This window comes from Myotis yumanensis, unplaced genomic scaffold (assembly GCF_028538775.1).
Source record: "Myotis yumanensis isolate MYYU_CA2020_CCGP unplaced genomic scaffold, mMyoYum1.0.hap1 SCAF_5, whole genome shotgun sequence".
NCBI classification, from domain to species: Eukaryota; Metazoa; Chordata; class Mammalia; order Chiroptera; family Vespertilionidae; genus Myotis; species Myotis yumanensis.
The window spans coordinates 23,021,268-23,035,978 of record NW_027223756.1 but is presented as its reverse complement, the minus strand read 5'-3'; the positions used below and the strand labels follow the sequence as shown (position 1 = coordinate 23,035,978).

At 38.3% G+C, this 14,711-nt stretch overlaps 1 protein-coding gene across 2 annotated transcripts; it reads left to right on the top strand.

Moving 5' to 3' along the window:
• Positions 1 to 860: 860 nt before the first annotated feature.
• LOC139011623 (serine protease inhibitor Kazal-type 6) lies at positions 861 to 13,256 on the top strand. Of its 2 annotated transcripts, XM_070417122.1 has the most exons (5): positions 861 to 971; positions 3,764 to 3,786; positions 8,109 to 8,183; positions 10,902 to 11,017; positions 13,041 to 13,256. In XM_070417122.1, exons 1-5 carry the CDS (start codon positions 914 to 916, stop codon positions 13,084 to 13,086), a joined length of 318 nt encoding a protein of 105 aa, XP_070273223.1. In that variant the 5' UTR covers positions 861 to 913; the 3' UTR covers positions 13,087 to 13,256. The 2 variants fall into 2 exon arrangements, with proteins under 2 accessions (XP_070273223.1, XP_070273224.1); XM_070417123.1 differs by lacking the exon at positions 8,109 to 8,183.
• The last annotated feature ends 1,455 nt before the right edge of the window (positions 13,257 to 14,711 follow it).

Here is a 14,711-nt window from a genome sequence, read left to right as displayed (position 1 = left end):
CCCCCCCCCCAAGAAATCTATGGCATCCATCTTTTGCTCTGTCCGCAATTAAATTGGCCATGATAGGTAATGGAATTCATCTAACTTGTAGAAAAGCATATGTTCAAGGAGTTGAAACATAAAGAGTTTTATTATAACCACTTCTTTACTTTTCAGGAAAAGGGGAAGTATTAAATATTCCTTAATTCAGTAACTTTTACAAATTAGTAATTTACTTTTTACAAATTAGAAAAAATAGACCTTGCCTCCTTTGTTCATTTTGACTTAAAAATGGAAAATCACTGCCATTTGACTACAATCATATTTTAAAAAATTAACAGGCTGGTTTCTGCTCAGAAAATGTTTTTACTGATGTGGTTCTGGTGGCAATGTAGAATACCTATCTTCTTTAGGTACATCTTGAGTGATGTGGACTTTAAAAATCCTAGTTACACCCAAGATTCCATTCCTCTGTGGTTACTCACCTGGACCACAGACATGTAGGGCCTGTCTAAAAGAGACATAACATCAAGTGTGGCCCCACCAGTGACTCATGACTTTAATGTAATGAAACTATAGAGGGAAGAACAGGGAGGATGTATGGGTTGCTAGGGAAATCTAGCTTACCTGTGGAAAATGACATCCTGTATTAATAAGATCTAAGGTACGACTCACATAATTATCCTAATTTTAAGATTGATGGAAATGATGAAGCATTTCTTTACATCGGGGACAGGTCATAAAAAAATGTCTAAATGTACAGGACTGCATATGGTTTTAGAATGTGACTTTGTAAAGAAGGTGGAGATCCCAACTCCCTTTCATGTCTCTATATATATGTCCAAGTGTGTGTGTTTTAGTGCTCTGGGAAGTGCCTTGACAGAGAACCTGAGTAGGACAAAGCAGCCTGGATCTGAGTGAGCTAACTGGCACCATGAAAATATCAGGTGTCTTTCTGCTCCTCTCTCTGGCTATTTTCTGCTTTTTCTCAGGTGAGTTTTTTCTTTAAAATTAAAATCCAATACTTATGCTGAACTGGACATGACAAGTATATTTGCCCACCATATTTCAAAATTCTAACAATTTTGATATGAAAGACCAATTCTGAGAGATTATCATAATGATGATAATGATTATAATGATGAAAATGGTAATAGCAATAATGATAAAAATAACTTTCATTTGTTGAGCATATACTATATTCGAGGCATGTACTAAGAGCTTTTATGCATTATCTCCAATACACATAGCTAGCTATTCCTATCTATATTCTACATACAAGAAAACTGTGGCACAAAACGTAAGAAAATTGGCAAAGGACTTACAACTCGTAAGTAGAATTTGGAATTTGATCAGATCTTCTAGACATCACAGTTTATGCTTGTTCCACAAAACTAGTCTGGGGAATGGCTAGTTGTCTTATATATTTACTTAAATATTTAAGTATTTTCTTCTAAGACAAAGGAAAGCTTCCCTGTACTCATTATTCTTATACAGTAATTGGAACTCAATTAAAATTAAAACAAGGGGAAAAAGGAAACTCAGTTAGAAAATCCTTCAGAAAAAGGTATCCAGTCTTAGAATACTGAAGCATATATGTTGTTGGGGAACTCAACAATTGTTCAAGAAGGGGAATATCTTTGGGCACCTTAATGAGCAATAGTCAAATATTCTATCAATTTGGATTGTTCAAAGGACAGCTGTACTTTGATTCAATGTTTTTCATTACAGGGCCATGCGAATGAACAGGATACTGTATCTCTTTCCTTCCTTCTTTATTTTTCCACCCAATGATGTTATAGTAGACAAAGAACACACTAGAGTCTCTAGACTCAAGACCTAGACCCATGTCTTCCATTTATGACTGTGTCAACTGGAGACAGCTCAGCTCTCTGAGATCTTCTCTCATTTATAGAGTTCTAGAAATAAGACTGGATCTTGGAAACTTACATGTGTGATCTATCATTTGCTGTGACAAAAGTCATTGAATTTGGGGGCTATCAGAGATATTTCCCTGAGATTGAATAGGTAAAGAAGTCATTTTTCACTGGAAACTGGTTATATTTAAATGAACAAATACATTTAGAAATATGAAAAAAATTACTGTGATCTTATAGAATAAGTTTGACTAATAAGGCTAAATAACCTGAAATGATGTTTCTGTCACCTACTAAGATGACATAAAATAGATGTGACTGTATAAAAATTTTCTGGCTGAGATGCTCTCAGAAATTAATTGATATCCTCGTTGCTTCTCTTTATGATCTTTTCATTGGATCTTATGTACCAAGACACTCAATTTACCAAAACATGGTCCTTCATAGATAAATCTGTGTTTGGGAAGGCCAATGCCTACGTGCCTTAATGTTGAGTTTCAGTCCTAGCATTTCCATTTTATAGTGTGTGACCTTTCTGAGTAGTTTCTTCATCTGTAAAATACAGCTATAAAAGGAATATTCCTGTGTGTGGAATTAAATGAGAAAATGCATGTAAAGTGCTTTACATAGTGGATGGGATCTAGTAAGCGTTTAACAAATGTCTATTAATATTAACATGATTAAACTTCAATAATATGACCACTGTATTGAACTCAGGTGTTGCTGATGTTAATCATCCTGCTGCCCTGGTAGTTCTACATATAAGATGGTGGGCAAAATCTCTCCTCTTCTGATCAAAGATTTGTATAGTGAAGAAATGGCTGAGAATTGTATTAATGAGTTTTCCTGGGTCATAAAACTCACTTTCAGTGCTTACAAAAATATAAACTTCCAGGCCCTATTTGGTCTTATATAATGAAATTTTCAAGTGATTGTCCTAAAAATCTGTATTTTTAATAATACTGCTGCAATATGGTTGGTACTCACTACAGTAGATTGCCATCAACTTTATTTCAAAATTAAAAGCCCTGTTCTCGCCTCATCTCCATTAATAGAGAATGTACTTGAAGGTATTTCCAATTGTCCTCCTTTAAGTATGACACTTACTCATACTTTCTGTCATCAAGGAGGCTTTTGGCTAAACATGCCAGGTGTCACTGGCATTAGGAGTTCCCCAGAAATGACCAGAATTCAGCTCAGAGCAGAACTGAACCAAACATTTTTTATTATTTCAGCATTTAAAACCATTGAGCTAATTAGCCACAACCCAAAATCACAGACATAGCTACATAGATGGAGGGGGAGAGAGAGAGAGAATCAAGACTGTATTTATAGATTGTTTCCTCTTTCAGGAATTTAGAGAGATGTAGCAAAATAAATGAGTTTGTCCTTGCCAGTCTATATTTTGGCCAAGTCTTTAAAGCTGAGTATAGAGGACAGAAAAGCAATTTTGACCTCAGAGAACAAATAAAGTTAATCTCTTCCTGAAATGCCTATAACAAAGGCAGTGCAATGAACCTGGAAATGTCAAAGTTAGAGGAGACTTTCCAACCCAAATTCTCCAAAGACCAGAGATGAGGTCATTTCCACGGTGGATTAGTAACTGGGCCAGAACTCTAACATGAATGTCCAGATTATCTGAAACGATTTTCGTTCACCTCCCCTCCCAACCTCTAAGACATATGATCTTAACCTTGTCCATCCCCTTTCATCACTTCCCAAGTGACTACTGCTCCCTGAGAAGTGAACAGGTATTGGAAAATCAAACAATCTTGCCATGACTTGTTGAGATGACCAAGAACCAAGAATAAATATCATTCCAGCCTTGAGGGTTTCCCAATTTTGCAAATCCCACTTTTTCCACATTCAGAAATTACAGTGTTCAGACTTTGTGCTTTTTTTTCCAGGTGTCTTCAGTCAAGGAGAAAAGGTCAGTGCATATTTTTATCTATTCTTCAGACCTGGGTGGTGCTTGGTTGGTATTCCCAGCCCAATGAGAGGCTTGTCTGTGGGCAAAAGGGCAAAAACAATGAACCAGCAGGCCAAATGCAGAAATCAGTGGGAGAAATAAAATTTTTAACTACAATTTCTCTATGAGTTAAAAGAGCTTAAATACCCATTCTCAGGTTTTGTAAAAGTAAAGCAAGTATAAATGAAAACAAGATGAATCTATAACACTCATAATCTATCACTGCTTTCACTGTGAGATCTTGGGCAAGTAACTCAGGTTTTCTGAGCTGCAATTTCCACAACTGTAAAAAAAAAATAAAAGGATAATCTTATTCACCTCACAGAATTGTAGTCAGATTGAAATTATATAAACTATGTGGAAGTATTTGGTAAACTATAAAAAGATTAGTTGTTGATTAATAATTAACAGCTTCTGAAGGATTTAGATCAGAGGTTATTCTTCCCTTTATAGAAATAAGGCCACCAAGAGTAAAAAAAAATATTGCTTATTACAAAGGTTGTTTACTGCTCTATATTGCGTATACATAGACTGTTTCACTTAAATGTAAGTACAATTTGGGTTAAAAGTTGGAATGGGGATAAATTATCTTCATTGTCTGGCTGCTATTTTTTCCAAATTAATCCATCAAATTTCCTCAGATTGCTTGTTCTAAGCATCAAAAACCACAAACAGGTGGTATTTGCTCAGCTAGTCCTACTCCTGTGTCCATACAGAAAGAACATTTCTACTTGACCTTGGCAGTTGTTTTTGTTAGCCTTTGTGTGCCCAAGAACCCTTGACATCAAAAGTTTCCAGATACTACCGCCAACTGGTTCAAGTTGGCAAAAGAGCTGAAAACCTCTTCCAACTCTAGTATATTACATCAAACTTTTTCCTTCCAATTTTAAACTCTCATAAATTGAAATGCATCTTTCAATGGATGATGCCCTACAGTTAACTCTCAATGTATGTGCATGTGCACTTGTGTGTGCCACATACATACACATGTGTTTGTACTTGTATATAAAATTGTATATCTTAAAATTGATTTCTTATTATGTTTAAACACATATGGTAGCATAATCCATGTTAAATATTAAAAGAAAAAAACAATGAAAGGACCTGGGATCCAGCCAACCCATTTTGTATCTCACTAGGTAGTAAAATATAAAACCATTACACACAGATTGAAAATATATGAAATTCTCATTAACACTCAAGTCTCTTCCCTTATTTAGGTTTTGATCTCCAGGATATTTAATGTTTCCCAGATTTTCAGTGTTTTCTAAAGTTCACTTAAACTTTACTGATTCTATTCCTTCGGATAAGCCTAAGTCTAATAGTGGACTTGCTTTTGGATCACTGGAAATGTTTTCTAATATACAGATCCCCAACACCATGCCAGACTTACTAAATAACAATCACACATGGGGAGATTTTCAGTCTGCATTCTACATAATTATCCAGTGCTGGGGAGCGCTGTCTTTGCTCAAACATCTTAGAGACAATATACATGAGTTCTAATTCAAATATTTACTGCCTGTGTGATCTAAGAGATGTCTCCTCCCTTGTCATTGCCTTTGTTTCCACATCTCTAAAATAAAAATTTTGATTCAATGATCTCTAAAGCCCCATCTGACCTTAGCTATCTGAATCAGTATGAACCAAGCCTGCCTTGCCAAGACCGCTGTCTTTTTTCCACTCAAGTAGACAGGGGAGGGAGGGTGCCACCTTTCAGATGGCATCAAGGCTACCATTTCTCTTCTGTTTGGCTGGAAGGATGGTGGCGGTCCAAATGACAAGCAGAAAAAGTTGAAACTAACCTTAGGAGCATGCCTGCCTAATTCTGATAAGGCAAAAGGAAGAAAGATTTCCTCCAGTACTTAACTCAGTCTACTCATGCCAAGAAGCCTCTCCATGCTGAAGCATCTGAGGGTAGGTTATAGTTAATAATCTAAATTATAGACTTATAAAAGGAGACTTTTAGAATAATTCACTAATATATAAATGAGTATTAATTATGAATTAAATTATTATCTAAAGTTGGTCCTGTATGTTTCTAATAATTTTGATGAAGATTCAAGAAAAAACAATGCCTAAGAGTCATCAGTATCATCTAGAAATATATATGCTCTTAGAGAGGGAAAATCAAGTATATAAAATTTTCTTGAAAATGAACATAGTGAATAGTCAGGAAGAAAATAAAAAATGATAAAAGGAAGAGAGAAGAAATAGTTAGAGAGTCCGAGTATTGACATGTTACAGAAATCAGGAGTTTCAAAAAGGAGTAACATATCGTAAAAAATCATGAACATTTTATAAGTAGCTAATGGGTGTATTCTGAATCATTTTGTAGAGCCATTTTGGTAGTATGGAATGGGTATAAAAGCAGGGGAAGTAGAGCACAAGTCATGGAGGGGTTTAGAAAACTGGTGTGATTAAAAAGGAGCTGATATAACCACCTGGGTAGTAGTAAAGGGGAGAACAGATGAAGTCCTACACCCTAGAGCTGTGTGTGTGTTTGCAAATTTTCATTAACTTTATTTTTAGAACTGAAATACTAGACTAAAACATCAATGACCCTGACTTCTAAGTTAATTTTTGTGATCATATAAGTTCATTTTCCAGTGAAGTTAAATGCTTTTGTAGTTTCCATTAGATGACTAATCTGGGTACTGAAAGTGTCCCTGTATTCCAGAATATTTTTGAAGGTACAATTCTTTGAAGAGCCACAAGGGGTCAGGCCGATACTAAACTTTGGTACCCAAGTACCTAGAAGTAGTCTCAGGAAGCTGGACTAAGAAAATAAGTGGAGGCTCTTGTTAAAGCCAACACCAACCTAAAAAACACCAAAACAGAACAAAGTTCCTCATTAAGTAGGGTAAGAAATAATGGGCTCCAAAATTCTAGAATATGAAACAATGTACATTGTTAGTGCCCATAATATCAATCCTCCACATGATACTTGAAGCTTTACAAACTGTTTTCAAAGGACTATTCATTTACAAGAACCCTAGAAGACAGGTATTGCTGGCCTCCGGTTAAATATAAAGAAATTTCAACTCAGAGTAGTCAACAATTTGCACGAGGTAATGCAGGTAGTAAGAGGAAGAAGCAAAATTCAAACCTAGGTCAGTTTAATACCATCTACAGTACAGTTCCCCTAACATTATAGAGCATTGGGCATTTTAAATAAATTCAGGGGATTTTGGCTGTCCTGGGTCTCTTGGAGGAAACTTGAAGGAGAAAAGATACCACCCTTGGTCTAGGCCTGCTTTTTTATGTCCACTAAGAAACTAATTGTCTGCGTTCTATTTAAAGGAGACCAAAATAAAAATATAAAAGAGGACAGGAAATTTAGACAGAGGAAAGGCATGCCATTCTTAGCCTGCTTCTCCTTAAGTTGAGAACTGTGGGCTACTAGAACTAGATATTCTGATGTTCTCCTGTCTCGTTGTTTGTCTCACAGAAAGGATTTCTGGTTGGCTCTGCAAAGTCATTCTTTATCTTTCCCAATGGCCAGGGCTCTCCGAGAGTGGCCCTTTTCTGTCCCCATCAGCATGCTAAAATCTCTCACGCAGTGTGAGTGAAGAAAGCCTCTAGATATAACAGAATCATTCAGGCAGTAGTTGTTATTTCTCACACCCAATTGAAGAATTAAGGACTTAGCTTAATTTAAGCCACTTTACTGAATGAATCACTGCTAAATCTTATATTATCAAAGCTGGAAAGGTCCTTAGAGACCATCTAGTCTACTGCTACTGAACACTCATTTGAAGCTCCTTCCAAAATGTGGTAAGAGCAGGTCTACAATATGAACCTTATTTTCTGCATGCCTAGTCCAAGACTATTTCAAATACTCCATGCTGACTTTCTACAACTCTAATATGACCACATTTGATCCTCATAACAACCATGGGAATGAAGCTTGACAACCGTTAATGAAAAAAAACATTTTGGTTAAGAAAATTGAGATGCAGATAGTGAGCGCTTTGTCTGAGATGACACAACCAGACAATGGCGAATGATAGGACATGTTCTGAAACATGGTTCTCCAGCTACACCAGGGACCCTTGAAGGACAGGACAATTTAGAAGCATGAAATATATCTACATTCTAAGGAAGTTTGTTCATATACCATTTGATTGATTTGGTTTTATTTATGGAAATTCTTAGCCCTACCTAGTCTCGTTCCCAGGGGGCAGTGGAAGGGGGAAGGTGGGTCTGGGCACAGAAGTGGGGTCTAGAAGCTCTCAAAGTAAATGCCTTCCAAGTGCCACTTTCGTATCTGCTTTCTAAAGGACAAAAGAGCCTGGATCACAAGATCAGAGGGTCGAATGCCAGGGAAAGGTGGCTTGAGAAGGCTTCTCTTTAAAGTAAGAGACTTTTGTTTCCTTTCTCGCTGATCTGACTGTAGAGACACCCATACCTCTGACTGAGATGCCCTTTCTCGGCCTGCACATTGTCCCTGTTTGGCCCACTGGGGTGTCTCTCACTCATTGTGCTGTAATTATCTGTGTTCTTTTCTGCTTTCCTAATTCAAATAAGATGGCAAACGTTTGGAGATATTATAGCTGACTCCTTTTTGTATCACCAGCACCCAGAACCATGCCTTACAAGTATTAGTTGCCCATTGGCTGTTGGTGGAATAAATGAAAATATCAGTGATAAGTCTATGGTTTCCAGTCTGTTTTTGACGCACACAATTGCAAATGTGTATGTTCATGACTTAAATACAAAATAAATTAGCTTTTGAGAAAAAAAAAATCCTATGGTTAATCATGTCCTGAAGATTTCTCAGCTTACTTTTTATTTGGGGACCTAAAGGAAAGGTTACTATCCCAAAAGTAGTGTGAAAGGATGGAGTTCTCTTTACGAGCAGTAAGAAGAAAGTGGGGCTATAGGGAGGACTATAAAAAGCCTAGACATCTTCTACCCAACCAAGCCTAAGATCTCTGATAAGCACCATCCCACCTAGCCTCAATAGTACAAAATGTGAAATTTCATAAAAAATTTGTGTTTAATAGTCTCAGTTGCCTTAAATCTGATATATGTGATATTTTGTAACTCAACTGTGTGACTCTTTTGCTGAGCTTTTCCCCCATGCAAACCTTCAGAGAATGTTATCAGTATACTAGGGCCGGTGCACAGATTTGTGCACTGGTGGGGTCCCTCCACCTGGACTGTGGGGATTGGGTCGAAACTGGCTCTCCAACATCCCCTGAGGGGTCCCAGATTGCGAGAGGGCTGTTCTTGGATGACACCCCCCGGAATCAGGCTCCCTCCTCTCTGGTTCTGGGTGTGTCACCTGAGAACCACAGCTACCAAGTCACCACAGCTGCCAAGTCACTGCAGCTCGGCAGCTCCTGCATTGAGCATCTGCCCCCTGGTGGTCAGTGCACATCATAGCTACCAGCCAGGCAGCTGGTTGGCCAGTCAGCCGGTTGCTTAGGCTTTTATACATATAGATAATGGTTTACTAATATCTTAAAGATATTATTCCTCTTATTTGTGCCCACACACTTCTTTAATAAGGTATTTCAATAAAGCTTACTTGCCCTGACTGTAACTGGGGTCAAGAGTACATCATGAACTTGGTCTTTATTTCTCTAGATGAGGATATGTTGGAAATCAACCATAATAGATAGTTGGAATCAGCAATGAGAAGGAATATGTTCAAGCACTGGTTTTTAATGCTTCCTGGTGTGTGGCATTGGGAAGCTACTTAATTATCCTGAGGATCAAACTGCTTAATATAATTTGTTCCACATGCATCTCAGAGTTATTTCAGCTGAGTTAATCCATATGGTTTAAATATTGGGAAGCATTAAATAAACATAAGACATTATTAATGAAACTAGGAGAGGGGTAAAGTATGGTCCCTCTATTCATGTTAAAGGGCACTTCATTCCACACAGTTGATATTTGGAAAAGTGGTTCTACCTGTTGTGTATTGTCTGTACCTTGGAATAAAATGGCTCAAATGTCATTTGCATACCAAATATTGATTCAATTGACATTGAATTGAAAAGAATTTTAAAACTCCAGGCTATTTTTGAGAGACCACTATAACTGAGGGCATATATTAGTAGCATAGGTGCTACTACCATTCCTTCTACAGAGCCCATGACAATAATCATTAATTATCATAGCATGTGTTCTCACCAAGGCTGGATGCAACCTCAGAATCCTAAATAGAGCAACTTAGTCACAAAAGTTCAAATACTACAGAGTTTGAGACGGAGTAAGTTAATATAAAGACATTAAAATGTTGTTTTCAAGAGAATAAATGGATGTAGTAACCACAAGGAAAACTAACAAGCCATCACGTAACATTTGGAAGCTCTTTGCAATGATCATCCATATCTTTATAACAAAACAGGAATGCTATTAGAGTTAGGTTAATACAGTAAAAAAAATGTGTCACTTAAAGACCAAAAACTACTCTAAACTGGAAAATTTAGTGTTGAAACGAAGTCATACCTATGGCATTTGCCTTACTTCTTACATTTGTAAGGAGTAAGTAACTGCCTTACATCATTAACTCAAACAACTCACTTCTGAATACTGTGACTACAGAAATGGTTATCCTGTGTCTCAAAGAAAAAGTCTCAGTTATGTTTAACACATTCTAGATAAACAGACAAAGTAGGTCATTTTCTATTTCAGGAAGCTTTACATCACAAATATATATATATATATATATATATATATTATAAAAACAGATTTATATACATATACTTTCATATAAATATATAAAGTATTTATATATTAATATGACTATATAAATGAATATTTATATATTTATATATAACATATAAATATGTATATACATATATGGGGTATGTGTATACAAAAAAGTATACACACTTTGAATAATTATAAAGGCAACGTTTATTAAAATGCATTTCAAAATTGTGCTATTAGCTGTTAAAGTGTGTATACATTTTTCAGGGGAAATATATATATATATATATATATATATATATATATATATATATAATTTTATGTTTGCTATCTAAAGCTTCTATTATGTGGAACAGTTCCTAAGACAGAATGCACTAATGTCCATGTCACTGTGCTTACTTTGGTAGGTTGACTGTGCTGAGTTCGGGGATCCCAAGATCTACTGCACTCGGGAATCTAATCCCCACTGTGGCTCTGATGGCCAGACATATGGCAATAAATGTTCCTTCTGTAAGGCGGCGGCGTAAGTATCATACTCAGAAACCTGTCCCTTGCAAGCACAAATTTCCAGAATAAGACAATCACACTTTCCTTGAAATAGTCTAGAAATTTCTGTTCATACCCACCCATAGAGCTAACAGAAATAAGCTTCAGGCAAATGGATTGAAAACAATTTGTTCAAAAACTAATAACAATTTGCATAATAGATTATTTGAAAGCGTAATCTTCATTGTAATTATTAAATGTGATTAATCTTAGGGACTTTTAAAAATTATGCGTCTTTAAGTATTTTGATACATTTTATTTTTCCCCATTTACTTCTAAATAAGATTTTTAATAATTATATCCAATTATGTTTTGTTATGATTAATTTCAGAAACAATAAATTTTAGCAATATAGTTACGTTTGAAAATTCATCAAAATCAGAAACATAAAAAACTTGTGGGAAAATTTATTACTAACAATAAAAGTTATTACTTTATCCACATTTTCAAGCATTTTATTTTATACCAATTTCTATGTTGCTAAGGCAACAATTTCCATTCATTCCTCTCTTTTCCACTGATGAAAAGGGCCTTTCCACAAAGAATAGAGGAGAGGATCATTCTTTACTATCCAGACTATTCAAACTTTACAGAGAGTATACTAGGAAGATTCTATCAAGGACCAATATTTATTGAATTTATATGTTTAAAGGAACAGAACAGGTACTATAGATTTTAGCAAATAGATTGTGAACTTCCTGATGAGACATATTTTATAATTAATAAAAACTTATTTAATCAATCAATCTCTTAGTCTGATTGCTCTAAAATCAGAGGAATTATAGCCCTCTTTAAAAGTAACCTCACTTCTTCACCACTGTCATTCTTTTCTTGTATTAGAATTTCTTCTATGAATGTCTTAATTTTCCTCAACTTTGCTGTAAGATTCCTAAGCATGGAGATTATACAGCTCCCTATCAATAACTGGAAGGCCAAGCACATGGAATTAAATGAATAAATATTGAATCAATGCATAATAAATATTTCTACATTGGTGTATAACTCTAGAGGCCTGGTGCATGGATTTGTGTACCAGTGGGGTTCCTAGGCCTGTCCTGTGGGGATCAGGACAAAACCAGCTCTTCAACAACCCCCAAGGAGTCCCAGATTGCGAGAGGGTGCAAGCCAGGCCGAAGGACCCCACTGGTGCACGATTGGGCCGGGGAGGGACCACAGGAGGGCTCTAGGGCGTGTCCTGCCTGTCTTGCCCAGTCCCAATCGGTTGGACCCCAGCAGCAAGCTAACCTACCAGTTGGAGCTTCTGCACCCTGGTGGTCAGTGCATGTCATAGCGACTGGTCAAAGGAACGGTCAAACAAATGGTAGGACACTTAGCATATTAGGCTTTTATTATATAGGACTAGAGGCCTGATGCACGAAATTCGTGCAAGAGTAGGCCTTCCTTCCCTGGGTGCTAGCACCAGTTTCCCTCTGGCACCCGGGACCCGGGTTTCCCTTGCAGCCCCAGCTTTTGTCTGGTCTAATTAGCATATTATACTTTTATTATTATAGATACCTACTAATTAATACCAAACTTTTTCCAGGATAAGGGCAGTAGGGTAAGTTGAGATTGCATATGATGAACACTCATTACTGAGAAGGACTAAATATATGGTCTACTATAAAAGGCCAAATGCCTGAATATTTGGGTTAACATCCTCCATTTTTTATTAGGACAGAACTATGACACTATAATCTCTTTGCCATTATTTCTCCTGTCACTTTTACCTTTTCCAGTTGTATATATATTTATTCCCAGAGAAGAAACAATTGAAATCAAAAGATCTATGCCTTATTAAATTTTTTTTAATATTCATCCTTTCTGTAATTAGGACAGATGTCACCTCAAAGTGAATTTAATTAACTTCTGCCACATTGTCAACATGGATACCTGTAGAATCAACTAATTACATAGACAATGACATAGTTAAACGCTGTCCAATGTCTGCAATGAATACTAATTATATTGTACTGAGCATATCTTGTCTTTCTCTTTGATAGGAAAAGTGGTGGGAAGATCAGCCTAAAGCACTATGGAACATGCTGAATTGGAACCAGTGTTTTGTGCTAAGCTGCCGGCTCTCTCAGCCTTCTTTTCTTGGTTCTGCTTTGATTTTTCTCTAGCAGAAAGCTTAAATTTATAAAAACACACCTTCTTCTCTGCCTGGGTCTTGGGGAGTTCAATATATAATATTTTCCTTGATTTGCTTAACAATAAAATAAATTCTGCAGAAGCCTGGCCTGTGTTTTTACTTTGAGATCAAGAAAACATATAGATACAATATTGAATAATTGACCTGACATAAATGTGGATCACCTGTTTTTCTAATCTAAATCAACCATGAAGTCATTGTGGGATCTTGGGAAAATCCCTTCCCCTCTTTTATTCTTGGAATTTTCATATGTATAATGAAGAATTTTCTTTTATAAAATCTACTAGAGGCCCGGTGCACAAAAATTTGTGCACTCGGGGGGGAGAGGGGGTCCCTCAGCCCAGCCTGTGCCCTCTCGCAGTCTGGGACCCCTCAAGAGATAACAACCTGCTGGCTTAGGCCTGCTCCTGGGTGGCAGAGAGCAGGCCCAATCCCTAAGTGCAGCCCCTGGTCGGGCTCAGAGCAGGGCCGATTGAGGAGTTGGGGCGCCGCCCCTGTCATGCACAGAGCAGGGGGGATCGGGAGGTTGCGATGCCACCCCTAGTCATTCTCCGGGTAGGGCTGATTGGGGGGTTGGGGCACCGCCCCCTGTCACACTCAAGACAGGGTCGATAGGGAGGTTGCAGCACCACCCCTTGTCACGCACAGAGCAGGGCCGATCAGGGAGTTGGGGCGCTGCCCCCTGTCACGCACAGAGCAGGGCCCATCAGGGGGGTGGGGAGCCCCCCCCCTGTCACTCACAGAGTAGGGTTGGGGCGCTGCCCTCTATCACCCACAGAGCAGGGCCGATCAGGGGGTTGGGGCGCAGCCACTGTCACACTCAGGGCAGGGCCGATGGGGAGGTTATGGCTCTACCCTGTCACACACAGAGCAGGGCCCGTGGGGGGAGGGGAGGTGGTTGAGGAGCCACACCCTGTCACGCTGGTCCCGGTGCTGGGAGGCATATTACCCTTTTACTATATAGGATAGAGGCCTGGTGTACGGGTGTGGGCAGGCTGGTTTGCCCTGAAGGGTGTCCTGGATCAGGGTGGGGGTTCCCACTGGGGTGCCTGGCCAGCCTGGATGAGGGGATGATGGCTGTTTGCAGCTGGTCACACCCCCTTCAGGGTGGGGGTCCCCACTGGGGTGCCTGGCCAGTCTGGGTGAGGGGCTGAGGGCCATTTTCAGGCTGGTGGGCGACTGAAGCTCCCAACCTGTCCTTTGTTTCTTTTTCTTTTTTTATTCTGGGCCAGCTTTAGCTCTGAAGCTTGGCTCCAGCTCTAAGGCTGCTGAAAGCAGGTATCTGGTTTGTTTGGGTTCTATAATTGTAACACTGTTGCGGTCCTGCTCACTCCAGCTCTGAGATCCCCGCTGCTGAAAGCAGGGATCTGTATTTGTTCTATAATTGAAACAATGTTGCAGTCCTGCTAGCTGAAGCCGGGCTGGCTGAAAGCAGGTCTCTGGGGTTTTGTTTAGCTTCTATATTTGTAACAATGTTTCAAACTGCAAGCTCAGAGGCCAGCAGCAGCAGGCGGGGAAC